Source organism: Sorex fumeus, unplaced genomic scaffold, assembly GCF_029834395.1.
Source record: "Sorex fumeus unplaced genomic scaffold, SorFum_2.1 ptg000009l, whole genome shotgun sequence".
Lineage (NCBI taxonomy): Eukaryota > Metazoa > Chordata > Mammalia > Eulipotyphla > Soricidae > Sorex > Sorex fumeus.
In genome coordinates this window covers 11,951,340-11,978,949 of record NW_026606066.1, presented here as the reverse complement: position 1 = coordinate 11,978,949, position 27,610 = coordinate 11,951,340, and the positions used below count along the sequence as shown (strand labels likewise).

The 27,610-nt window shown below is 39.9% G+C and overlaps 1 protein-coding gene across 1 annotated transcript in view; it reads left to right on the top strand.

Annotated features, from left to right (window-relative positions):
* The window catches only part of LY75 (lymphocyte antigen 75), a 164,398-nt gene extending 138,466 nt beyond the window's left edge, over positions 1-25,932 (top strand). The window contains exons 35-39 of the mRNA XM_056110351.1: positions 6,847-6,957; positions 14,371-14,487; positions 15,509-15,682; positions 17,239-17,265; positions 25,518-25,932. Of these exons, the coding sequence (XP_055966326.1) occupies positions 6,847-6,957; positions 14,371-14,487; positions 15,509-15,682; positions 17,239-17,265; positions 25,518-25,720 (632 nt within the window). The 3' untranslated portion in view covers positions 25,721-25,932. The remainder of the gene's footprint in view (positions 1-6,846; positions 6,958-14,370; positions 14,488-15,508; positions 15,683-17,238; positions 17,266-25,517) is intronic.
* Positions 25,933-27,610: the final 1,678 nt, after the last annotated feature.

Below are 27,610 nucleotides of genomic sequence, written 5' to 3'. Positions count from 1 at the left end.
TACATAGCATGTGGCCAACAGGTTCAATACCTTGTACTCCATATGGTTCTCCAAGCCTAACCAGTAGTAAATGACCCATGAAAGCAGAGTCAGGAGTAAAACTAGAACAGCACTGGGTGTACTCACCCAAAAAGGGGGAAAACAAAAAATCCTTACCTTTCTACCTTTAAACCATCAGATGGTATTATGTTAAGTTTTTTAAAAGTTCTTTAAGGGGCCAGAGTGATAGAACAGAGGGGAGAGCACTTGGCTTGCACACATCTGATCCTCAAATCCCATATGGTCCTCTGAGTATCACCAGAGGTGATCCTTTTTTTCCCCTTTTTTTTTAAAAGGGAGAAAATAAGAATATTTTTATTTGCTTGTTTAATCATAAACATATTCTGGAAGAAGCTAATATTAGTGACTAGAGGTCGTGCAAAAAGACATTTCATAGTACACTTTCCTTTTAATGCATATGCATATGCAAATATATATATTCAAATATCACATATTTGTGTTGGAGCAATAGCACAGTGGTAGGGCATTTGCCTTGCATGCAGCCAGCCCAGCTGAGCCGGGTTCAATTCCTCCGCCCCTTTTGGAGAGCCCGGCAAGCTACCAAGAGTATAATCAATATGCCAAACACAGTAACAAAAAGTCTCAAAATGGAGATGTTACTGGCCCACTCGAGCAAATCGATGAACAACAGGAAGACAGTGACAGTGATCACATATTTAAGAATGCTAGCTTAAAAATCTAAGACTGAAATTCAGGCTTGCTGTAAGAGTTGAAACAGAACAAAATAAACTTCATAAAATTACAAAGGTAATTATTTAACATTATGGAAACATCAGATAACCTGTTTCTCAGACATTTTGGATTGTGTCTCAAACCATTTTTTAAATTTTCTTCTGAAGAGCTTAAGAAAATTTACAAAATATCAACGGCTTTCTCTACATTTCTCAGCATGTAACCCAAGCCCAATAGTAGCACATACAGAAATAAGTGGTTTTTTACATGATCTATGGTAAATTAGTCAGCCCACCCCACCTCGGGGTCTCCTAACAGATGAAGTGTGGGAGTATTGAATGCTAGCAGACAGAATGCATGTTTACACTCAAGACATGAAGAACGGGCATAATATGAGCAGAATAGCAGACACACTTGGGGAAGTGTTAGGATCTGTTAGGATCCACTGGGTTATGGTATTTCACAGAACAATGCACATCTAAGCACTGTTTCTATCCAGGAAAGCAGAACTGTTGAGCAGATCTTTGTGGTAATCTAAGTAAGGCACTGCATGCTGGGTGATGTTTTCAGTATCTCCCTTAAGTAGATCATGAAAAGCCAAAGGACAGCTTCGTAGCTATGGTAGACCCAGGCTGAGGAGAGTCTCACTTGAAATGTGAAGTCTTCCGAAGGCCAGAGTCTCAGTCCCTTGACCAACAGGCTAAGTTTGTTTTGTTTTGAGTAGTATGGAGCAATCAAAATGGAAAGTCTGGACTGCTGGCTGCTCCTGCAGCGGTCTGTTTTTTCCACCACTCCTCTCCCAGATCGTCTGCCATCTCCGTGCGAACTCCTTCCCGGGCAGACCAGCGCAAAGTGAACCTGAATGCCCGGGAAGCGGAGCAGCAACTGTCAGCACAGGCAGAGTCCGACCCTGATCGCCCAGAGGTGATTCTTGAGTGGAGCCAGGAGTAATTCCTGAGCATTGCTGGGCATAGCCCCCCAAACTGAAAATAAATAAAATTTTAAAAAGTTCTTTAAAAAGATTCTTTACAATTATTCTATTTCATTTTTTAAATTATTATTATTATTATTATTATTATTATTTGCTCTTTGGGGTCACACTCAGCAATGCTCAGGGGTTACTCCTGGCTCTTCATTCAGGAATTACTCCTGGCGGTGTTTGGGGGACCATATGGGATGCTGACCCGCTGTACTATTGCTCTCGCCCCTATTTTTTTTAATCCCCAAACAAATACCCATATAGAATGAGAAAGGTCTAGGCAAGATTCTTTCATGTGTACTTAAAGGTATTTAATAAATAGCAGGAAGGAAGATTTGTACACAAAAGATCTGCTTTGGAATACCTGTTTTCATGTGTCTTGATGATGCAGCACATGTAGCAGTATGAGGTGAGGAGAAAGTAGTAGATCTCAGCTGAAGTGATAATGCAGTGGGCAAAGTGCTTACCTTGCACATAGCTGACCCTGGTTCAACCCCCCAGCCTCCCAGATTCTCCCTCCACCTCAACCATCCAGGAGTAATCCCCGAGCACTGCCAGGTGTGTGGCCAAAAATTAAAAAAAAAAAAAAAAAGAAAAGAAGAAGAAGAAAGAAACAACAAAGAAAGCAGAACGTCTCACTCATCAGGATCATTTTAAGGAGTCTGTTGTATTTGAATTTTTTCTGTAACAGTGACCTAAATTAGCAATGATTTTATAAGATAGATATTAAATTTTCTCTTTTGACAATGTAAGTGTAATATAATGGTTTCTCTGGGATCCTTCTGACTTCCTGACCTTTCTTTCTGCTGCTCTTCCTAGGCTGTTTCTATTGTAGAAACAGTAAAAGAGCTAATTCAGTGGGGCAGGCAATTAACTCAGGTGGTAAAGCATAAGCCTCACAGGTCAAGGCCCTGGGTGTGTTCCCTGCCACCAGGGTCTGCTGAACCTTGGGGCCCAGCATCACTGGGGTGGCCCTTAGAAATACCCTTCCCCCCAAAAGAAAACTAACTTCATTTTTCTAAGTGGAAAAGAAGAACTGTGTATAGGGAACATATTCCTTCCTTTTAAAGGCACGTTTTGCACAAACCACTTCCTACTCATATCTGTCAGTTACCAGAAGACTGAGAAGCTTTCCAAGTGCTCTGTTTGACAAGAAGCTCAACTTAAAAGCTGAAGTAATAATAGTACAGCTTTGCACACAGCTGACCTGGATTCTTTAAGGGGCACTTAAAGAAGTGACCCGGAGGTGAGGGCACTTGCCTTATACACAGCTGACCTGGATTTTATCCTTGCATCTCATATGATTCCCCCAAATTCTACCAGAGGTGGTCTCTGAGCACAGAGCCAGGTGTGAGGTCAGTGCATAGCCAGGTGTAGCCCCCAAACAAAACAAAACAAAACAAAAAAAAGCTGAACTTTAGATTGGTAGAGATAGTTTAATGGGCTGGAGTGAATGGTTTCATAAAGGAGACCCAGATTTGATCCCTGTACTACTTGACCCCTAAACAGTGCTAGGAGTGACCAGTAAGCAATGGAGCCAGGCACATACCCCCTTAGCATCACTAGGTGTGACCCCAAAACAGACAAAAAGAAGCAGCTGAGCTCAAACACAGAGTTTAGTAAAGTCTAGGCAAGATTAAGATTACATGGCTGTTAAATTCTGATCCTTGTAGTAAGATGTTATTATTTGTATTTCATAAAAATATATACATAAATTAAAATAAAATTAGGCGAAATCTTTGTGATATCCTCAATGGAGTCCTAAAATAAAGTCTAATACCTCATCCCCCCTTATTCAGAACTGGGGCTTAGAAATGGCCACCCTTAAAAATATAAAAAGTGATAGATATCATGATAGCCACAGCAACTTCCCTCTTGCCACAGTAATGGAGCAGGAGATCTGGTTCTGCTCATGCAACTGGCTCAAAGAACCTGCTTTGATGAGGTGTTAGGACCATTAACAGGAATATCGGTCTAGGGGCTAGAGCTATCGTACAGGGGTTAGGGCATTTGCCTTTCATACAGCTGACCTGGATTTGATCCCCAGCATACCACCTGGTCTCCCAAGCACCACCAAGAGTTATTCCTGAGTGCAGAGCCAGGGGTAACTCCTGAGCATTACTTGGTGTGGCCCCCAAACAAACTAAAAATTAATCTTACTGTGCAGATGTGGGGATAAAGGGACTGTCTTTCATTGTTGATGGGAATGCCAACTAGTCCAGTCTTTTCGGAAAACAAAATGAGCATTCCTTAAAAAACTATAAATTAAGCTTCCTTGACCCAGCAATACCACTTCTGGGAATAATATATCCTGAGAGTACAAAAAAGTACAATAGAAATGACACCTGCACCTATATGTTCATTGCAGTATTGCTCACAATAGCCAGAATCTGGACACAACTCAAGTGCCCGAGAACAGATGACTGTTTAAAGAAACTTTGGTACATCTACAAAATGGAATACTATGCAGCTGTCAGGAAAGATGAAGTCATGAAATTTGCTGGATGGTCATGGCAAATTTCATGCTAAGTGAAATGAGTCAAAAAGAGAGGGACAGACATAGAATGACTGCACTCATTTGTTGAATATAAAATATCCAAATATGAGACTAACACTGAGGGACAGTAGAGACAGGGCCAGTAGGATTGTTCCACGGTTGTAAGCTTTCCTTACAAGCTGGGGGAGAAGGCAGCTGGGCTAGAGAAGGGATCACTAAGTCAATGGTGGTTGGAGGGATTGCTCGGGATGGGAGATGTGTGCTGAAAGTCGATTAAGGACCAAACATCATGGCCTCTCAGTATCTATACTGCAAATCATAATGCCCCAAAGTGGAGAGAGAGCAAGAGGGAAATTGACCGCCATAGAGGCAGGGGATGGGTTGGGATGGGGGTGGGGGGATACTGGGGACATTGGTGGTAGAAAATGTGCACTGATGGAGGGATGGGTGTTTAATCATTGTATTACTGAAACTCAAATATGAAAGCTTTGTAAGTGTAGCTCATGGTGATTCCATAAATAAATATGTAAATAAATAAACTAAAAAAAAATCTTACTTTTCCGTGCACAGTGAATGTAGGTGAAAGGTCACATCCCACCAACTTGTCTTCCTTTCTGTTCCTGGATTTACACTTTAAAAAGAAATGGGGGAAGACATTTCAGCCATTCTTGGGAGGCCAGGGATGATGCTCATTAGTGCTGGACCTGCTGGTGCTGACAGCTCAGGCCTGTGGTGGGGTTGGTTACCAGTATCAGTCTGGTGGTGCTGGGGTAGGCGGCTGGCTGGGGAGATTGAAAAGCTTCCTGCATACAAAGCCAAGTGCTTCAGCCCTTTGAGTTGTTTTCTGGGCCCTTGGAAGTAAAAAGATCTTGTTAATTTTTTTTTAATGTGCTTGCTGTTGTTGTTTCTTTGTTTGTTTGTGTGTGTGTCACATCTGGCTCTGCTCAGTACTGACTACTAGCTCTGGATTCTGCAGCGGCTCCTGGCATTGCTCAAGGACCTTGTGTGGTTCTGCAGATTGAAACCTGATCCTTTGTGAATGAGACAAAAGCCATTCTGGCTGTAATATCTCTCTAGTCTTGTAAATTTTAAATCTTTTGAATTCTTTTTGTTTTGTTTAGTTTTGATGTTGGTTTTTGGACCACACCCACGTAAGCTCAGGGGTTACTGCTGGCTCTGTGTTCAGGAATTACCCCTGACAGTGCTCAGGGGAATGTATGGGACACCAGATAGAACCTGTGTCAGCTGCATGAAAGATCCTACAGCTTTACTATCTCTCTGGCCACTAAATCTTGTAAATTCTTAAGTTTCCTGAAATTGTTATTGTGTATTAAGAGGATAACTTTCAAAGAGAGCTAAGAGAATGACTTTCAAAGAGAGCTTGTAATTAATTCTAATTGGTTGAAATCCTTATAATGTGTTTTCTTGGTAGTGATGCTATTATGACTTAAGTCCTAAAAATACAAAGATTTGTAAGTTTTTCTGTCAAATAGGAAGAAAATCATTGGCACCATTCTCTTTTCCCATGCATGTGTATTATCACAGTACAGGCAGATCTCTTTTTATTGTGTTTTGCAGAAATGGCATTTTTGACAAATGGAGAGTTTATAGGTAACCTTCCATCAACTGTTTGACACCATTTTCCTAGAATGTGCTCACGTAGTGACCTTGTGTTCTATTTTGGTTATTTGCACTTGTTTAAACACTATTCGTTATCACTATATGTTATAACAATGATCTGGTTGTTGCGATCTTTGTTGTTACTATCGTACTTCTTTTGACATGCCATGAACCTCATGATTCCTCATTTAAAAAAATTTATGGGAGAGGTGTTGCTAAATTAACAAGGGAAGCACCATTCTTTCTGGTGAAAATTCAATATATAATATCCTTATTTTTAGTAATTTATTAAAATTTTTCTCTTTTGTTTTTGGGCCACACCCGGAAATGTCCAGGTGTTATTCCTGGCACTGCATTCAGGAATTACTCCTGGTGGTGCTTGAGGACCATATGGGATGCCAGGGATTGAATTTAGGTTGGCTGCATGCAAAGCAAATGCCCTACCTGCTGTATTATCACTTTGGCCTCTATTTTCATTTATTTATTTATTTATTTATTTATTTATTGCCTCCCCCACCTTGCCCCTTATATGTTTTTGTAATGGCAAAAATTGCTCCTACATCTAGCTGGGGCATGCCCTAGAGATTGCACATCAGGTTGTGGTACTTGTACTGAGGCTGTTTATGCAGATCTGTGCTCCTTTAGTTGCAGTGCTTGTGAGTCATTGCCAGTTAACCAGTTGTCACATCTTCATTGAGGCACACAAGTTTGGGTTCTAGTGCTCCCTCAGGGTCACGTTGCCTTGCCGATGGCACTTGCACATCTTCTTAGTTTCAGCGCTGGTTAGAGTTCACTTAATTAGTGGTGCATACACATGGCTGGATGTAGTTCGGATTAAAATCACTTACAGTGACAGCATCAGTAAAGCTTGGCACCTGTGGGACACTGAGCCTTTGAATTCATGATCACATGCTTGCAGGTCAGGCACTCTAAGCCATTGTGCAGTCCCCTTGGCCCTGGAATGTGCAATTGTTACTCTCAAGTTATTGATAATAACTTTTTTATTCTTTTTTCACAGATTGTCCTTCATCCACCTGGGTTCAGTTCCAAGACAGTTGTTACCTTTTTCTTCAAGAAGCCATCAATGTAGAAAGCATAGATGATATCAGAAATCAGTGTACTGCCTATGGTAAGAAACATACTCTTCCTTTTGTTTTTTCATAAATCAGTTAACTTAAAAGATTTTTTATAACATTTTTTAAAAAAAACTAGTTTTGTCGGGGGTGAAAGTGAAACAGGGTGCATGTCTTGCATGCAGCTAACCTGAGTTTTGATCACTAGCACCCTGTCTGGTTCCCCATGCTCTGCTAACAGTGATCCCTGAGGGCAGTAAGGAGTCAGTTCTGAGCTAGCTGATGTGGTTCAAAACAAAAACAGAAAAAAAATGACATTGTCACTTCTCTTTTTCCCTTCCGTTTTGGGCCTGTGACCACAGTGCTTAGGGTATACTCCAGTACTGTGCTCTTGAACTGTGTGGTATCTGGGATCAAACCCTGTGTGCAAATCGTGTGTGCTCAGCTTGTTGAACTATCTTTCAGGTTCTGTCATAAAAGGATCACTTTTTTCTGGTCCTTATTAAAGAGGGAACACTTTGTCCGCGATACACATTGCATCACGGACAGTGGGACTGGTATATCCATTATGTCTTACTGTTGTTGACCAGCTGAACAGCAAAGGCAGTTGCTGAATAGCACTGTACACAGCAGAGTGAGGACCTTAGCAAGAGCAGGACCAAGTCAATGTGTGCTTACTGTGCAAGGTATTATGCTTAGTTAAGCATGTGACTAGGTTTATGTGGATTTATCTTAACAAAATTCTCAGGCTTGGTATACTGAACTCTTTAAAAGAATTAAATGACTCGTTTAGGGTCCTACAAGATTTATCATATCCAGGATTCAAACCATGGTCTGGTGTGATTTTTAGGACTAGAGTTCTTAATTACTCTGTCCTGGATTACTGTGTGTCTTGGTGTCATTCTTTTAGTGTCTGTCTCATTTGGACCTCTTGGATCTGTGCAGAATCTCTGTGCAAAGACTGTGGAAATTCTCATTTATTTTTTCTACCAGTCGTTCATGCCCTTTTTCTTTTTCCTCCTCTATAATTTGGAGATTATTCCTCTTATTATATTATCTATCAATAATATTCCATTTTCTTTCATTTGTTTACTTCACTTTTATTTTTGCCACTTCATTATTGCTGGCTTGTATTTTTGTCTTCATGGTTCCCTGCACTTAGAATTCTGTTGCTGTGGTTTCTGTGGTATTCTTGAACTTCTTCAATTACATTTTTCTTTTTGTTTGTCTGTCTTTTGGGTCACAGCCAGTGATGCTGAGGGCTCACTCCTGGCTCTGTGCTCAGGGATTGCTTCTAACCATTAGGGATTTGGGGATCGAACCTGAATTGGCCGCATGTAAGGCAAATGCCCTACCCATTTTACCACCACTCTGGCCTGTAGAAAATTATTGTAATTTTTGTTTGTTTTGGGGCTATACTCTGCAGTGCTCTGGTTCTGCACTCAGGAATCACTCCTGGCAGTGCTCGGGGAACCATACAAGATGCCAGGGATTAAACCCAGACCTGCCATGTGCAAGGCAAGCACCTCCTTACTCAGTAAAAAACAGTACTTTACTATCTCTCATGCTCCCCAGTTAACATTTTATCAATCAATTTGTCTTAATCATTTTACCTTTGTTTTGTTTACATTTTTGCTGTTGGTCATGGTGTGTTTTTTTTTATTTTTTAAAATTTTATTGAATCATAGTGAGATACAGTTAGAAGCTTTCATGTTGATGGGGGTTAGTTTTGTTCTGGGGCCACATTTTGCTGTGGTCAGGGCTTACTTCTGGCAGGGCTCACAGGACTATATGTGGTACCTGGAAATGAATGTGGGTTGACAGAATGAGAGGCAAGCGAACTGTTATACAATCTCTCTAGCCCTTGCTTATATTTCCTATCTCACCATTTTCTTGTTAAGCATATATATATGCTTCTAGTATAGAAATAATCATCTCACTGATGGAATCTAAAATTAGCTGAGGCTATTTATTTTTGGCTAAGGGTAGTATTGGGTCTAGTAGGTAGACATGAATTGTGTTTGCAGTGTATAAATGAAATTTTAAGAAATACTAGAATGTTTATATTCATAACGTCTTCACACTAGTAAAAATAATACCTTTAAACCTATTCTGGGGGATGAAATTCATTGATCTTTTAGGTTGCAGAGAGCTGCAGTTAGGAATACTCCCAGTGCTTTGTGCTGATTAAGTTGTTTATCTCTTTTCATTTTTGTTACTCTTTTTGAGGAGAGGGAATAATTGTGAAAGATTGAATTTTTTTTTTTTTGCTTTTTGGGTCACACCCAGTGATGCATAGGGGTTACTTCTGGATCTGCGCTCAGGAATTACCCCTGGTGGTGCTCAGGGGACAATATGAGATACTGGGAATCAAACATGGGTCGGCGGCATGCAAGGCAAACGCCCTACCTGCTGTGCTATTGCTCTAGCCCCGAGAGATTAAATTTTTTATTTAGCTACATTTACCTTTAAGTTATATATTATCATAATAGAAAAAAATCTTTTCCAGCTTTCCTTTTATAGTGATCTATGAGCTATGTCACTAACCATAAAAAGAATTAAAGACCTAACTTCCACCTCAGCAGGTAGTGTCAGCGGTAATGCATTGTAAAAAAAATGTGCTTGAACACACACATTCTTCAGGGACTTAGGCTGTCATTTGTTAAAGAAAATGGAAGTCTATCTTATTTGTCTGGCATAGTAATTTAAGTTTATGCAGTATTTAATTAGATTTCAATGCTAAAAATCATTAAAGTTTCATTCACTGGCACAAGGTCAGAGAAAAGGATGAAAATCTCATCCCTAAAAAACTCGAGCTTACACCGCAACCTGGTTAAATGTTTGTTTTGAGGATTGTTCTGTAGTGAGTGGTATTTGATCACATTTCACAAAGTAAGTTCTAGGGTAAAACAGATGAAAAGACTGGTAATAAGTAGGAGGTGACACTATATGAAACTGATCAGGAAATCATCTTAGCATGCCACAGAGATAGTATAGCAGGTAAGGTGTTTGCCTTGCTCATACCTGACCTCGGTTCAATTTCTGGTGCCACATATGGTCCCCTGAGCCAACCAGGACTGATCCCTGAATGCAGAGCCAGGAATAGGCCCGGAGCACTGGCGGCTGTGTCCCCCAAACAAAAAGGTGAAAAAAGACAGAAAGAAAGTCATCCTAGGGTTTAGAAAAATGTGGGCTCTTTAATCCCCGCACACTGGGTACATCCCTAAAGGTACCACTGACAGAACACACAGCTGTCAGAGCCTCTTTAGACCTAGTGTCCAGGGGATGTCCTGTAGGCCCACAAGAGCAATCTGGGGAGGCCAAAATAAACAAGTAGCAGTAAGACAGAGAACCTGGTTAATTCCTAGTCTAAAAGGACTAGTTAATTTATTAAGCAGTTTTAAAGGGTAGTCTTATTTCTTTCTTTTAAAAGACTTTAAGTAATACCTGATTACTATAGAAAATCTGGGAAAACACATGAAATATTTGTACCATAAAACCATCTAAAATTGGTTTATTATAGAAAAAATGTTAAGGTTCAGTAGATAACTTTCTAGACTTCCCCTTCCAAGAACATGCATTTTAATGTTTCTTTTTTTTATTTTTTATACTTGGTCAAGTGTTCTTTGATTTACATTTTGCCTTAAGCATGTCTTTCTGGGGCTGGGGAGGTAGCCCAGCAGGCTGTGTGTGTTCAATTAGAGGCACTGTATGGTCTCTTGATTACCTCCCAAGAGACCTCTGAGCCTGTAGCCCCAGAGCACTGCCAGGGTTGCCTTCCTCCACCTCAAAACAGAAGCCTTTCCATGGCAGTAAATATAGATAGCTAATTTCTTTACATTATTCTATTATGTAATTATGCCTTAACAGAAATAAATGATATTGTTTCATTTAAACATTTCATTTAAAAATTAACATTTCATTGAAACATTTATCCAGTATTGCTTTTTATTTCCAGTCTTTCGGTGTCATAAACTTGTGATTAACATTAGTACAGAGCTGATGACTGCCCTAGCAGGAAGTTAAGGATCCATAGGCCAGAGATTATGTACCTTGGGTGGAGGGACTCACACTCTGGTGTCCAAGGGCCCATGTGGTGCTGGGAATTGAATTTGGGGCTCATACTTGCAAAGCATCTCTGCTCGACCTTCAAGGCATCTCCCCAGCTTAGGAGCTATTTTTCCTGTTTAACTGTTAGCTTTTCATTATTAAAATTAGGTTTTGGAATGATAGCATAAATACTAATACCTTATTCCTTTTGCTAGTTTTTGGGTCGCACCCAGTGGTCCCCAAGATACCCAGATAGTACTTGGGGGACCACATGCCATATGCAGTGCCAGAGATCAAACTGAGTCAGCTAAGTTGGGCAAGGCAAGTGCCTTCTCCCCGATACTCGCTTTCAGTCCCTGTAGCAGTTTCAATTAACCAGTTTTCCAGAAGATTTGATGCACCCTGAAGTTGGAGGACCACTGCCCTAAAGAAGCTAGAGGGAAGTTTTCAAGAGCTTTTGTTAATTCAGAATATTTTTTTGAGAACCCCAACAAGAAATGTAATAGAAAAGATTTCATCTCTCCATGTATTAGAGTTAGTTTTAGCACGCAAAACACAATGATAACTTTAAAATGTGGAGAGAATGTAGGAGTTTAGGTGCTTGCCTTGCATACAACTGATTCAGTCCCTGGCACTGCATATGGTCTTCCCAGTCCCGCCAGAAGTGATGTCTGAGCACAGAGCTAGCAATAAACCCTGAGAACAGATGGGTGAGCCCCCCCAAAAAAAGCAAAATAAAAAATAAAATATGCATACATATTTTACACACATATTATACATACCTCAGTAATATCTGGAAAATAATAAAATTATTATACTTTAAATTATTAAGACAACAGTCTATTTTTTTCTTTTTTGCTTTTTGGATCACACCTGGCAATGCACAGGGGATACTCCTGGCTCTGCACTCAGGAATTACTCCTGGCGGTGCTTAGAGGATCATATGAGATGCTGGGAATCGAACCCGGGTCGGCCGCGTGCAAGACAAACGCCCTACCCACTGTGCTATTGCTCCAGCCCCGACAGTCATGTTTCTTAGGAGCATTCTTATGGTCCCTATTTAGCTAAGTAGAGCTGAAAGGGAGTTTTTTCTCTTATGTTTTTCCCCAGGATATAGATCTTCTACAACCAGACCTTTTGTTGCTAGTAGAAGATTTATCATGTTTTGATTGTTTTCACCTGCAGAACTACATATGAAATAAACTAAATCCATTAACATTTCTCATAGTATCCAATTAAGAGAGTAGAAGGAATGTTTGATTTATAAGAGATCCTTTTCTTGGGCTAAGACACAAGATTAAATATGTCTTGGCAAAGGAAAATTATAGCTGATATTTATACCATGCAAAATTGCTTATAGTGAGAGAAAAAAGTTGATATGGGACATAACATATACATGGACTGCTACTTTTTTGGTTTGTTTTGGTTTACACCTGATGGTGCTCAGGGCTTACTCCTGCCTCTGTGCTCAGGGATCATTCCTGGCCAGGCTCAGGGCACCAAATAGGGGTGCCACGGATGAAATCTGGGTCATGTGCAAGACATGCACCCTACCTGCTGTACTATATGTGCAGCCTATTTGCCTTATTCTTGAAGCTGGTTAAGAGTCCTAGGAAAAATCAACTATCTCAATAAGAAGAACATCATTTATCACTTTCACTCACCAGAACTTTTCTAAAGCTGATGAGAGGGCAATCTGGAAAGGCATGGGTCTCAGGTAGCAGGAAGATGACGGCCCTCTAAATGAGGCAGGTTGGGGAGACAACTTGTTGCTTGAACTTATACTGGGTCTTAGGACTGTTCCATCAAGTTGCCCTGGTACTTTTCAGCTCTCTGATGTGTGATCAAACTTTCTCCCTACACTTGTGAACATAGGGTGGAGAGGCTGTGTTTGCTAGAAGAGAGAGTTGGAAAGAGGAACCTTGAGAGATGCAGCAAGTGTGGCTTGAGAAGAAAGTGTAGTGGAAGCCACGCCCAGTGTTGCTGCGTGCAGGTGCGGGGTGGGTATGCGATGTACGAGATCCTACCCAGAGCTCATTTGACTGTGTGCTTTCTGTAGCTCATCTTCAAGTGCACTAATTCTGTCTTCGGCTGTTGTCATTCTACTGTTGAGGGTACCCACTGAGTTTTTAATTTCATTTACCGAATTTAGTAGTGACACTTGTTTGTAGCTTTCTTATTTCTGCTCTCATTTATTCCTGTGTTTTATTGACTGACTGTTCCACTGTTTCTTTCATATCCTCCTGTATTTTATTGGATGTCTGTTCCACTATTTCTTTGAGCTCATTAAACATCCTCACCATTTCATCTCTGAATTAATTATCAGAGAGATTATGTGGGCATTCCCTGTTGAGGTTTCAGGGCTCTTTTCTTCATCCACGACTTGTGGTAGGGATCTTCACTGTTTCCCATGATGCTATAGTAGTATGGAGGTGGATCCCTCCAGTTCACTATCAGTGTCTCCCTTTCACTGCCAGGGAGGATCCTAGTTGAACTCAGTCAGTGGTGGTCTCCTCTTTCCTCAAGGATATTACCTTCTTCTTTGGTGCTCCTGTGTGACTTATGTGTGGCCTCTAGAGTTGATTTGGGGGCCATTCTTTTAGATTAGGTTTGTACAGATTCTTGTGTTCACTATTATTTCGGTGAACTTTGAGGGATATTTTGTTTGGAATAGGCTAGTAGACTATTGGCCTAATGTGGTTGGAATAGGCTGCCCTTATAGTTTAGTGTGGAGAGTGAGAAATGGGTTTAATGCATTGTGAAAGGGGTAATTAACTGGCGGTCACCTCGGAGGCTATGACCCCGCCACTGGTGTACCTGTGGGGGGAGGGGCCCTGCACTGGTGGAGATTCTGGGTTATAGTTCTGAGGCCCACTTCTGGTACTTCCAGAATTTCCAGGGACCCCTCTTGCTTAGGCCCCAGAGCTCATTTGAGCCTCATTCCCAGCTCCCAGAAAGTGTGTTTTATTGTTCAAGCTACCGCATTGTTTTACCTGCTATTCATAGATAAATTGATCACCAATTCTAGATGAATGAATATAGGACCATTCATTGTATAAATGGCATGATATTGTCAATTAAAAATGTTAAAGTGCAGGGGTCAGAGCGATAGCATAGTAGGTGGGGCGTTTGCCTTGCATGCGGCAGACCCGGGTTCGATTCCCAGTGTCACATATGGTCCCCTGAGCACCACCAGGAGTAATTCCTAAGTGCAGAGCCAGGAGTAACCCCTGTGTATTGCCGGGTGTGACCCCCAAAAAATGTTGAAGTGCTCTCTCTCTCTCTCTATATATATATATACATATATATATAACCATTGCCCTTATATATAGTATTAAATACATGTATATTGCACTTTAACATTTAAAAATATATATGCCCTATTTTTATTGACTTTGAATATAATTTCACACTTACAGGAGCAGATATGGTAAGCATACATAATGAAGCAGAAAATGCTTTTATATTGGATAATTTGAAAAACCTATGGAAAGGCCCTGATGATCTCCTACTGGGCATGTTTTTTGATACAGATGGTAAGTGATATTTATCTTGGGGATCATAATTTTTCCCTTAAAGTTAGTAAAGCTAGGAGCTGGATGACAGAACTGCCTTGCATGCAGCTAATCTGGGTTCAATCCTTGGCATCCCATTTGGTCACTCAAGCCCATCAGGAGTGATCCCTGGGTGCAGAGTTAGGAGTAAGCCTTGAGCACTGTCAGGTATGACCCCAAAATGAAAACTGATGACTTGCTTTAAAAATTCTTCAATTCTCTGATTCAAGTTGATATTTTCTGTGACCTCCAGATGTTGTCACTTCAATGCTTATCTCTGACTTAAAACCACCACTTCTTCCTGACCAATTCAATAGGTTTCACATAAGTCAAAGTTAGTTGTTTTGTTTAGAATAAAATGTGATGGGGGTGATGGGGTCCATATTTTTCATATTATAGTCTCATGAAAGCTAGTATTAATGCCAGCAGTCAATAGCATAAAGATAGATAGAACTATACAAGATCCTATTGTGTATTGTCACTACAGAAAATAGAAAATACATAAATATTTTCAAATTGAAATGCAATTATTGCTTACGACTCATTGTTTTTTACAACTATTTATTACCAGAACAATATATTTTCTTTACAAAAATGGAATCTTCTTCAAAGTCCTCTTGAATCACTGCCTCTAATATGTTGGTACAAAAGATATTTCTCTCCTATTAAATTTAAATCCAATCAAAAGTTTAAATAAGACATACCATAGTTAACTCTCATGTCTAGACATCCTTTTGATTTTAATACCTTTATGTATGATAGCACAGCGGTAGGGCGTTCGCCTTACAAGCGGCCAACATGGCCGACCCGAGTTCGATTCCTCCGCCCCTCTCGGAGAGCCCGGCAAGCTACCGAGAGTACTCGATATGCCAAACACAGTAACAACAAAGTCTCCAATGGAGACGTTACTGGGCCCGCTCGAGCAAATCGACGATCAACGGGAGGGCCTTTACCTTTACCTTTATGTATGATTATAATGTTTAAAATATGCCTCAACCGACAGATGAAAGTTTCAAGTGGTTCGATAAGTCAAATGTGACATTTGATAAATGGACAGACCAAGAAGATGGTGAAGATCTAATTGACACCTGTGCATTTTTGCACATCAAGACAGGTGAATGGAAAAAAGGAAATTGTGAAGTTTCTTCTGTGGAAGGAACCCTGTGTAAAACAGCTAGTAAGTATGATTAAAAGCCTTTTTCTGCTCTAAGTGGGAGTGGGGAAATAGAGCTGGTTCTAAAATGATTTCCTTTCATTATGTGTGTTTCAACAAATACAGAGGTAAGACTCAGAGTAATTATGATGATTTGCTCCCAAGTTTCTTGATGTTCAATATGTAATCCAATGACATTTAGAGATTGAGCTGGATCACATGACTCAGGCAGAGTTTTATTCTTTTTGCTATTATTCTTGAATTTGCAAGAGGTCAAAGATTTCTGCTTTTATTCAAAGGCCTTATCCTTGCCTCTATGCGTGTAATTTGACAGAAAAGTGGAAGTGGTGAATAATAATATATGATTTCAGAAAGCTAATGATCATAGAATTCTGATACTGATTTACAAAGAATTTGATTCTGTACAAGAACAAACATCCTTTGTTTAGGCAAAGGAAAAACTCCATTGTAGTCTATAATTTATTCCTGATTAAAATGCTTTCTTCTGATCCGTCAGAATGCTTTCTCTTTAACAAAAAATTCTTACCCACAACAGTGTTTTGATGTTGTTAAACACTAAGGTTTATTGTTTTATTTTACAGAATTTTTTTGAGGGAGTGGGGGGAGGGTGGGCATGCACACCTGACTATGCTCAGGATCACTCCTGGCGGTGCTTAAGAGAACCATATGTAGAGCAGGAATTGATTATGGCATCGTGGTATGCAAGGTAAATGCCCTACTGACTGTACTATCTATTTTGGAAAGAATTGTTTTCACATTGAAGACACAATTTCAGAATCTGATTTTGGGATGGTTGAAACACGACACAGTCATTGCCCCACTTTGCACCCAGAGCATCCTTTTTACCGATGAACCAAAACTATGTATCTGCCTGATTATTTTTCGTTACATCCTAAATTATATTTATTTTTTGGGGGGGAGGGCACAGAGACATAGCATAGCTGGTAGGGTTCTTGCCTTGCATACTGCAGAACCAGATTCGATTCCCAGCCCCCGATATAGTCTCCATAGCACCATCAGGAGTGCTTTCTGAATGCAAAGTCAGGAGTAACCCCTAATTGCTAGGTTTGACTCCCCCATTACACTTTAAAAATTGTTTGCACTTTACCTTATTTTATTTTTTTACCTACAGTTGTGATTATTTAAAACCTGTTTTTATTGGTAGTAGCGTTAAAATCATATTTATTTGGTTTTTAAAAAGCAGTTTTCATGTATTGTGCCCTAGGGTGACATTATATTAAACCAAAATTTTAATTAAAGTATAAATTTCAATTATTAGATACTTGAACAATCTATACTAACAAGGTAAGTCACATTTGTATAATTTTATATTATTTACTGACTTGCCAACCAAAACCTGTTTTCCTTTGTCTTTTACTTGAATTCCTATTTTACTACACATTAAGCTAATGAAGTTTGCCATTTCTTTAAACTAGATAGCACAATTGGCCACGCAATAGAAACATAATATAAAGTTATTAAAGGGTTTATTTTAAATTACTTTGAATTTAAGTACCTTAAAGAACATACTTAAATATTAATTTTCTTTTGTATTTTAGTCCCTTACGAAGCAAAGTACTTATCAGGTAAGTAAATGATCATACTTTTTTTCCAAATACAAGCATATGCTAATATTCTAAGCATATTAAAACATTACTAAGGAGTCCTGTAAAAAGCCAATTCTATAGCCAGAGAGATAGTACAGAAAGTGCTATCTTGTATGTGGCTCACCTAGTTTGATCCCCAGCAGCATATATGGTCCCCCAGGAACCACCAGGAGTGAGTGATCCCTGAGTACTGAGCCAGGCGTAAGCCCCAAGCACCACTGGTATGCACCCCTATTCCCAAACAAAGTCAGTTATATAATGTAGAATTTTTTTTGCTATTGTGGGGACTTGTAAGCATGATTAAGAGTCCAGAAGGGTAATACCTCAGCAGTTGGTAGTGCAGTATGAGGGGGTAGAGCCTGAGAATTTGCATATGTGAGGCATATGATTCACCTTTTGAATCACATCTCTGGCCCTAGAACAATTTTTATAAGAATGTAGCAGATCTTGTAATTTAATTAAATATTTAAATAATTGTAACTTATGAAATTTTTAAACCTCCAAATTCTATTTTCTCATGTTTTTGTTGAGGGAAATGGTATTTTTTAAAAATTTTTATTAGTGAGACATCAAGAGGTACAGTTGCAGACTTACAAATTTTTGTGCTTGGGTTTCAATTATACAATGATCAAATACCCATCCCTCCACCAGTGCCCATTTCCCACCACCACGGATCCCAGTATCCCTCCCACCGCCCATCCCCCCCATCCCACCCTGCCTCTGTGGCAGGGCATTCCCTTTTGTTCTCTCTCTCTCTCTCTCTCTCTCTCTCTCTCTCTCTCTCTCTCTCTCTCTCTCTCTCTCTCTTTCTCTTATTGGGTGTTGTGGTTTGCAAAAGAGGCAATGGGTGACAATCATGTTTGGTCTATAGTCTACTTTCAGCATGCTTCTCCCATCCTGGGAGGATCCTCCCAACACCTTTATTTGATGTTCCCTTCTCCATCTGAGCTCCCTTTTCCCCTAGCATGTGTGGTTGGCCTCCAAGCCATGGAGTAAAATTCCTGGCACTAAACTCAGCCATTCTTGGGTGTTAGTCTCCTATTTTGTTACTTTATGTTCCCCAGATGAATGCAATCTATGTCTATCCCTTTCTTTCTGAGTCATTTCGCTTAACATGATACTTTCCATGTAGTACCACTTGTATGTAAATTTCATGACTTCCTCTTTTCTAACAGCTACATAGTACTCTATTGTGTAAATGTACCAAAGTTCCTTTGACCAGTCATCTGTTCTTGGGCACTCAAGTTTTTTCCAGATTCTGGCTATTGTAAAGAGTGTTGCAATGATCAAACAATTGCAGATATCACTTCAACTATGCTTTTTTGCCTCTCTGAAATATATTCCCAGGAGTGGTATTGCTGGATCAAATGGGAGCTCAATTTCTAATTTTTTGAGAATCATCCATACTGTTTTCCAAAAGGGCTGAACCAGTCGGCATTCCCACCAACAGTGAAGGAGTGTCCCTTTCTCAACACATCCGCGCCAGCACTGGTTGCTTTTGTTCTTGTGGATATGGGCCAGTCTCTGTGGTGTGAAATGATATCTCATTGTGGTTTTGATCTGCATCTCCCTGATAATTAATGATGTGGAGTATTTTCTCTTGTGCCTTTTAGCCTTTCGGATTTCTTTTTTGAGAAAGTTTCTGTTCATTTTTTCACCCCATTTTCTGATGGGGTTGGATGTTTTCTTCTTGTGGTGTTCAACCAGTACTTTGTATATCCTTGGTATCAACCCTTTGTCGGATGTGTATTTGGCGAATATCCTTTCCCATTCTGTAGACTGTCTTTGTATTTTGGTCACTGTTTCTTTTGAGGTGCAGAAGCTTCTTAGTTTAAGATAGTCCCATTTGTCTGTCTCTGTTTTCACTTGCTTGGCCAGCGGTGTGACATCTTTGAAAACACCATAGCTTCTATGTCATGGAAGGTTTTGCCAACTTTTTCCTCAATGTACCTTATGGATTCCGGTCTGATGTTGAGGTCTTTAATCCACTTTGATCTTACTTTTGTACATGGTGTTAGGCAGAGATCTGAGCCCACTTTTTCGCATGTAGCCATCCAGTTTTGCCAGCACAATTTGTTAAAGAGGCTTTCCCTGCTCCACTTCACTTTTCTTGCCCCCTTATCGAAGATTAGATGCTCGTATGCTTGTGGGGAGATGTCAGTATATTCAACCCTGTTCCATTGGTCTACAGCTCTGCCTTTGTTCCAGTACCATGCTACTTTAATTATTACTGCTTTGTAGTAGAGTTTGAAGTTAGGGAGGTTGATTCCTCCCATTTTCTTTTTCCCAAGAATTGCTTTAGCTATTCGTGGGGGCTTATTGTTCCATATAAATTTCAGGAGTGTCTGCTCCATTTCTTTGAAGAATGTCATGGGTATTCTAATAGGGATCACATTGAATTTGTACAGTGTTTTGGGAAGTATTGCCATTTTGACAATGTTAATTCTCCCGATCCATGAATAGGGGATTTTTTTCCATTTGAGGGAAATGGTATTTTTAAAAGAAAAGTTCGTCTTTAGGGCCAGATAGTACTGTGAGTAAGATGCTTGCTTCCCTTAAAAACAAAGTGGAGTAGGAGTCTTGGAAAACAGTGAGTTCCATTTCAGATAAGTGTAGTTTAGAAGATTCCAGAGTTAAGAAAATAAGGTGTCAAGAAAATTAAAGGGACTATGATAGGATGTATATGGTATAGTAGATATTCAGGAAAGAGGAAATAAGCCCAAACTGGGCTCAACAATGGCTTGAAAGAGGAAATAAATTAGAATATATATATATATATATATATATTCACTGTATCACTGTCATCCCATTGTTCATCGATTTACTTGAGTGGGCTCCAGTAACATCTCCAATTGTCCCAGTCCTGAGATTTTAGCAGCCTCTCCATACTCGTCTTTTCCAATGCTGTTGTATTGGGGGCTCTTTCAGGGTCAGGGGAATGAGACTCATTATTGTTACTGTTTTTGGCATAACAAATACGCTACTGGTAGCTTGCCAGGCTCTGCTGTGCAGGCAGGATACTCTCGGTAGCTTGCTGGGGTCTCCGAGAGACATATATATATATATTTCCCTCTATGATTTATATATGATATATATAGACATATCTATGATATATTTATATGTATACATAGGTAGGAAAAAGATAGGTAAGCATAATCAGTGAATAGTTTAAATTTTAGCTGACACATAAAAGAACACAATTAAAAAAATTTTGATTTACAATACTATTAATAATGGTTTCTCATGGACATAATTCAAATATCACATCCTCACATCAATTATCAGTGCACCTGTCTCCCTCCCCAAATGCCCCATCTCCTCTTCCTCTTATACCTCTCCCAGGCTCAATTGTGAAGGTCATTCCCCTATTAGAACATGTCACTTAAAGCTTCTTTGTTTCTTCACATATAAAAAGAGATTATAACAATCTGGGAGCTTAAGCTTAAGGAATCTTAGAGTGGGCAGGGATCTTGCTGTGCACACAGTTGACCGGAGTCATTCCCTGATTGCAGAGCTAGGAGTAAGCCCTGAGAACTGCCAGGGGTGGACCCTACTCCCAATAAAATTTGGGTGGGAGCTGTTATATACAAATTTGGCACTCAGTCAGCAGATTATTTTACTGTGATGGTTCAACATAAATTTAGATCTTTTTAAAATTTGTGTTTTTCTGGGCAACACATGGCAGTGCTTAATCAGGGCTTAATCCTTGTGGGGCTCTAGGGACCATTGTAGTGCCAGGGATCAAACCTGGGTCAGCTGCATGAAAGGCAAGTGCCTTACCTGTTCTATTGCTCTGGCCCCAAGGTCTTTGCGTGTTGAAGATGGATTATATAGTTTGTGTTATTGGTGAGTAGTGAAAGATAGCATTAGGTATGGAGGTGGCAGAAAGAGTCGTCATCAGACAGGGAAAATGTTAAAAAGATAATATGTAGTCCTGATTAATGAATGTAGAGTCCAGCAGAATTCTTGGATCGGCTAACACAGCAGTGGTCATTGGTGTTCTAACTCAAGGAATTTGAAAAACGAATTTGAGACTAGAGCAAAGAGAACATAAACTACATACACACTTCTGTATAAAGGTGACAGAGGGACAGCGGCAGAGGTTTTTGGACACTCGAGTTATGGCGGGATGTAGTCACTGTACATCAGTATCATAAACGTTGATGTTGCTGTAATGTAACCATGTGATCTAAACCATAATACAATTTTTAGGGGCTGAAGCTATAGTATAGCGGGTAGGGCGTTTGCCTTGCAAACTGGGTTCAATCCCCAGAGTTCCATATGGTCACCCAAGCACCTCCAGAAGTAATTTCTGAGTGCAGAGCCAGGAGTGACCCCTGTGCATCGCAGGGTGCATACCCCACATCCCCCCATAAAAAAGCAAAAAAAAAAAATTTAAAAGGATTTAAACCTAAAGACATCAAGTTTTGAGTCCACAAATTTGATTAGAAAGGAACAGTCTGGGAAAAACGTGGTTAGTGGGGAGTGGAGGCAGGAGACAACAATGTCTTTGAGGCCAAGTGAGACACTCTTAAGAATAGGTGGCTAATAGTTCAGTGGCAGCAGATGAAGCATTGAACATGGGGCTGCAGAATGTAAAGGAATAAGGCATTTGCCTTGCATATGGCCAACCCAGTTTGATCCCCAGCATCACATCTGGTCCCCTAAGCACCTCCAGGAGTTATCTCTGAACATGGAGCCAGGAGTAAGCCCTAAGCACTGCCTGGTGTTGAACCCTCACCCTGTTTAATTTTTTTTTAAATCTGTCTATTTCTACAATTCATTATGGAGTACTAGTGACATTTGATTGAGGAATGACAGGGCAGTGTTGGCCTTTTCAATATTGTTATATACGTTTCAACTTTGTTTTTGAGCTACACACTTGGTGGTGGTGGTGATTTGTGTGTGTGTGTGTGTGTGTGTCTGCTGGGGGTGGAGGGAGAGGTGTGGATGGGGGGGAGAGAGTATTACAACTGGCAGTGATGAGGGAACTAATATGATGCTAGGGCATCAAACCTGGTAATGTACATGATTAGAGTGCTTGAAGCCAATGAGATCCCTGGCATCACATGGCTCCGAGTACCACTGGTATAGCTTTGGTGACCCTGCCCCAAATACCCCTACAGTGAGGATGGCCTCCAAATAAAAAAACAAACTAGGAACTAGATGGTAATCCAATTACTCAGTGAAGAGAACAACACATGTTTCTCTAATAAGTAGATAAACATTTTAATGTACAACTATCCTTTCCCTCAGAAATAAAGTCTGTAATAAACCACTCGTAATTGCTTTGGGGCTAGTTTTCTTTTACGTTTCATTGTTAGCCAACCTAATGCACCAGAGGCAGCCATGTCACAAAGTCACTTGCAGAAAATAACATACAAGAGGCATACATATGGACTGTGCACTAATGCCCCAAATTGTTAGGTTATTGGGATACTGTTTACTGTTAAGAGTGTGGTTATACCTTGACATCCTCTACCAAGTTTTTTTCTGACTAAAACTTGTATGTTTTTGTTGAAGTATAATCATATAGTCACTAAAGTTGATAATACTAATTATGAGTATATACTCTACAATTACTAATAGATGCAATCATTTTGTTCACATTGGTACAGTTAGGGTACACTGGGCTGGAAAGACAGCTAAATGGGCTGAATGGTTTCCAGGCAGCAGGCCCAGGTTTGGGAGCAAAACCCCACTGAGCCTAAAGTAGTTCTGGTTTGGGGGTATGGCTACAAAACAAAAGAACAGGAAAATGGGGTGGGGGGTGCGCTGTACTACAAATGGGCTTTATCCCACTCAATAAAACAAGTATGAAAGAATCTCAGTAGAACTGTTTACAAAGTTCTTGGCTTAATAATCTTATTATAGGTCTTCATCTTATCAAGCTACAACCAATATATAATTTCATGTATTTTAGGATTATGCTACTGCAGTATTTCCTCGCTGCCTGTTGAGTCTTTGAAAGAGGCCTGGCAGAGCTAGAGAGATAATACAGCTAGCAAGCTGCTTGCCTCCCATGCAGCAATCTGGGTTTGATCCCAGCACAGCATCTGATCCACAATCTTCAAAGAAAATATGTCAATAACTCTTGCCTGCCCTATTTTTCTGAGGTGACAGATGTGAAACCCAGGGCTTCACATATTTGTGTTTCCTTTTTGGCCCACTTCCTGAAGTGTTTGAGTACTTATGGATAGGGGTAGTGGTAGGGGTGGCTGGGGAATGAACCTTGAACTGAATGCAAAGTGTGCAGTCTGCATGGCCTGACCCCTAACAACTTTATACCTTCTGCCAAGCCTTAAATTATCCAGGTCTCACCCTAACAAGCACAAGTCCAAAGTGTCAGTTATAAAAGTTTCAGTATTCAAATGTTTTCTTTGGGGAGAGGGGCTGTACTATCAATGCTCAGGGACTACTACTCCTGGTGGTGCTGTGACTACAGTGCTGGGATCTGAACCAGGGTTGTGGCAGCCACAGCTGCATGATATGCAGGAGCCTTAATTTCTCTGGCATTCAAATAGTCTTAATGCAACAATACATATTTAAGGTGAAGAGTTTTGGATTTTTTTTCATATACTTTTGGGTATTTTGTTGTGAAATACAAATATCTTCTCGAAAGCAGTTTTCTCTTCTTCTAAATCTGAGTAATTTTCCTCCACTTATTGATTTCTTATAGTTACAAAGCTTTTGAATAGATTGAAAGGTTATGTGATGCTTTAGGAATCTACTGCCCCATTTTAGTGAAACATAAGCAGTTGCCATAAGCAGATTAGACCTCATCAACATAACAAGTATCTAAATACATTTCTAAAAGCTATTTCACTTAGTCTGGCAGGAGAGGGTATGGCCACTTTGCTCAGGTGTGACCCTTAGTACTGCTTGTAGGAACCTGTGTGGTGCTTAGTAGTGCTTGTAGGAACTCTGGCTTCAAACCAGGGTTGGCACTATGCAAGACATGCTCCTTACCTCCTGTACTCCCTCTCTCTATAGTCCCTAAATGCCATTATTCTTAAAACAGAATAGATACAAATTTGAAGTCTTAAGCAATAGAAGAAATATCAGAGAAGACTAATAGTATTGTGCTGTACCCTCTAAGGTGAAGGTAATTTTCATTTTAGGATCTTTTGTTATTGAGCCAGCCACACCTGGCAACTTTCCAGAGCTACTTCTGGTTTGGTGGTTAGGGGACAGCACATGCCAGGGATCAGACCTAGGCCTCGTACTCTCATAGCATATGCTCCAGCAATTTGAGCCATCTTCTCAGCATAAAAAGCTCCCACACGCAAACACTAAGCTCCACACCCTTAAGCCCTACCAATCTCAAGCATGACTATAATTGTAAGCTTTTTTTTTTTAAATGTAAGAGTCACTGTCACTGTCCTGTTGTTCATCGATTTGCTTGAGCGGGCCCAGTAACATTGTGAAACTTGTTACTGTGTTTGGCATATTGAATACGTCACAGGTAGCTTGCCAGGTTTTGCCACGCGGGCGAGATACTCTTGGTAACTTGCGGGGCTGAGAGGGGCAGAGGAATCGAACTCTGTTCGGCCATGTTGGCTGCATGCAAAGCAAACGTCCTACCCGCTGTGCTGTCGCTCCAGCCCGACGTAGTACCATTTATTCAGCCATTAATTAAGCGATAGCACAGCGGGTAGGGCGTTTGCCTTGCAAGCGGCCAACATGGCTGACCTGAGTTCGATTTCTCCGCCCCTCTCGGAGAGCCCGGCAAGCTACCGAGAGTATTCGATATGCCAAACACAGTAACAACAAAGTCTCCAATGGAGACGTTACTGGGCCCGCTCGAGCAAATCGACGATCAACGGGAGGGCCTTTATTTAACTGTAAATTTTAAAATTAAAATACAGCAACCTTTTGAGCTAAAAAATGTCTTAATAGTTAATAATGGTGTAATCTATTTCTTGGGGCCAGAGTGATAGTATATCGAGTAAGAGCACTTGTCTTGCATGTGGACAACTGGGTTCAATCCCTAGTACCTTATATGTTCCAACCCCCGGCTCATTGAGTGATCCCTGCATGTAGAGCCAGGAGTAAGTTCTGAGCACAATTAGGTGTGTGCCTCCCTAACCCCCAAAAGTCTATTTCTCATCATCATATCAAGAAATTTTTGAAACTCTTTTGTGATTAAAATATGCACGTTCTTTCCAAACTGTAATCCTTGAAACTGGCATACCCTAATTTTGCATTATTTTTGTCTTTTTTTTTTTCAGATAACCATATTTTAATATCAGCTTTGGTGATTGCTAGCACAGTAATTTTGACAGTTCTGGGAGCAGTTATTTGGTTCCTGTACAAAAGGAATTTGGATTCCGGCTTCACCACAGTTTTTTCTTCTGTACCCCAATCACCTTATAATGATGACTGTGTTTTAGTAATTGCAGAGGAAAATGAGTATTCTGTTCAACTTGACTGAGACTTTGGAAATCATGAGTGTTTCCCAAGCAAGATTTTATAAAAACTGAGAATTACAGCTCTTATGTATACTTATCTTGGTAACATTGCAACAGAACCCTTTAGCTTCATACAAAACTCTAACAGAAAAAATGTATTTGTTTTAACCATTTCCCCCAATTCTTCACTTGAAGCTTAAATCAAACGGAAATAAAACCTATTCTACTTGTCTTACTTTACTTGCATTTTATTTTATTCCTTAATTGAATTATCTTGTGAGCTGAAAAAACTCTACCTAATGGTCTAATATTGCCCATTTATTAACTGTAGCACTGTCCTCCCTTTGTTCCATCGATTTGCTGGAGCGGGCACCAGTAACATCTCCACTGTGAGACTTTTTACTGTTTTTGGCATATCGAATATGTCACGGCTAGCTTGCCAGGCTTTGCTGTGCAGGAGGAATACTCTCAGTAGCTTGTCGGGTTCTCTGAGAGGGGCGGAGGAATCGAACCCGGGTCGGCTGCGTGCAAGGCAAACGCCCTACCCACTATGCTATCGCTCTGGCCCGAGATAAAAATATAAATGAAAAATGTATACAGATGAAGCTATTAGGGTCTTTAAAGTTTCAATGACCACCTTCGGCTGCCATAAAAATAAAAAAACATTTCAAAAGTGACAGTACTGATAAAATATTTAACATGCAATTGATTGAATACATATTGTAAAAAGGGCAATTCTGATTTCTTAACAATTTTAAAATTGAACTGAAAAATATTCCTCCAAATTTCATGAGACTGGTAATAATATACACAAACCTAATATAAGGCATAAGGCTTTTTAAACTATGATGTGCTCAGTGGCAGAGCACATTATGCTTTGCTATGCACATCCCTATATATTTTATCATACACTTATGCTGGGTTACTCTGGCAGTTTTATCTTCATTACTAGATATAGAAAATTTTACAGATTTAAATAACATACCCCACGGAATTCATACAATTTTATTACTTTCAGAACTCTTTTTTGGACAACAAAATTTGGTCCTATCGCAAATAACTGGAGTCTTAGAAACCAAAAATTCAAAACTGTACCAGAAAAGGTATGGAGCCTTGTAATGAAACACTTTGCATCACTGTGTAATTTTTAGATTTTTCTTTCATAGCATCCACAGCTGTTACTATATCTCATGCTTCTCAAACAATGGTAAGTTATCATTCAGCACAATAAAAACTAGTGTCTTTTAGCAAAAACTATGTAAAACAGCAATGATGTTCAAAGATGTCAGAACACATTGTACATTTTGAGATGGTGGGGTGTAGTCAATGATAGTGCACTTGCCTGCATGAGTGGGTTTAATTTCCAGCACTGCAATATTATGGACTTGACATAAATCCTATTTACTACATTTTGGAAGAGGAACACTTTTAAAAAATTTACTTTTAACCTTCTAGTTTCTCAAACTATGCTCGTAATCTCCCCCACAACAAAAAATTGTTAAATTCATAATTATCAGTAAATGATGTAACTATTATATACCTGGGGCTGAAGAAAACGTTTCTGAAAAAAAGGGGGTTAGAAGCACTCAAGTTTAAGCAGTTCTATCCTAATCCACATCCTATCATTTATCATATGTGGAGAGAATCCTCTCAAATTTGACCAAAAGCAACAAAGTTCCAATATATGACACTTTCTTTGGTCATGGCCAGTATGAATCAAGAAAATCCCAATCAATGTCACTCTTGTTTCTGAAGGGGAGTGGCACAAATTGGAACTACTCCTAACACTAGGCCAACTAGGCCAGCCCTTTTAGTGCTAGAGAACTCAGCAAAGACAGGAATCAAAAACATTTCTGACCCCTGAAAGGATCTCCAAGGCCAAAAGGGCATTGCTGAGATGTAACAGCAAGTGA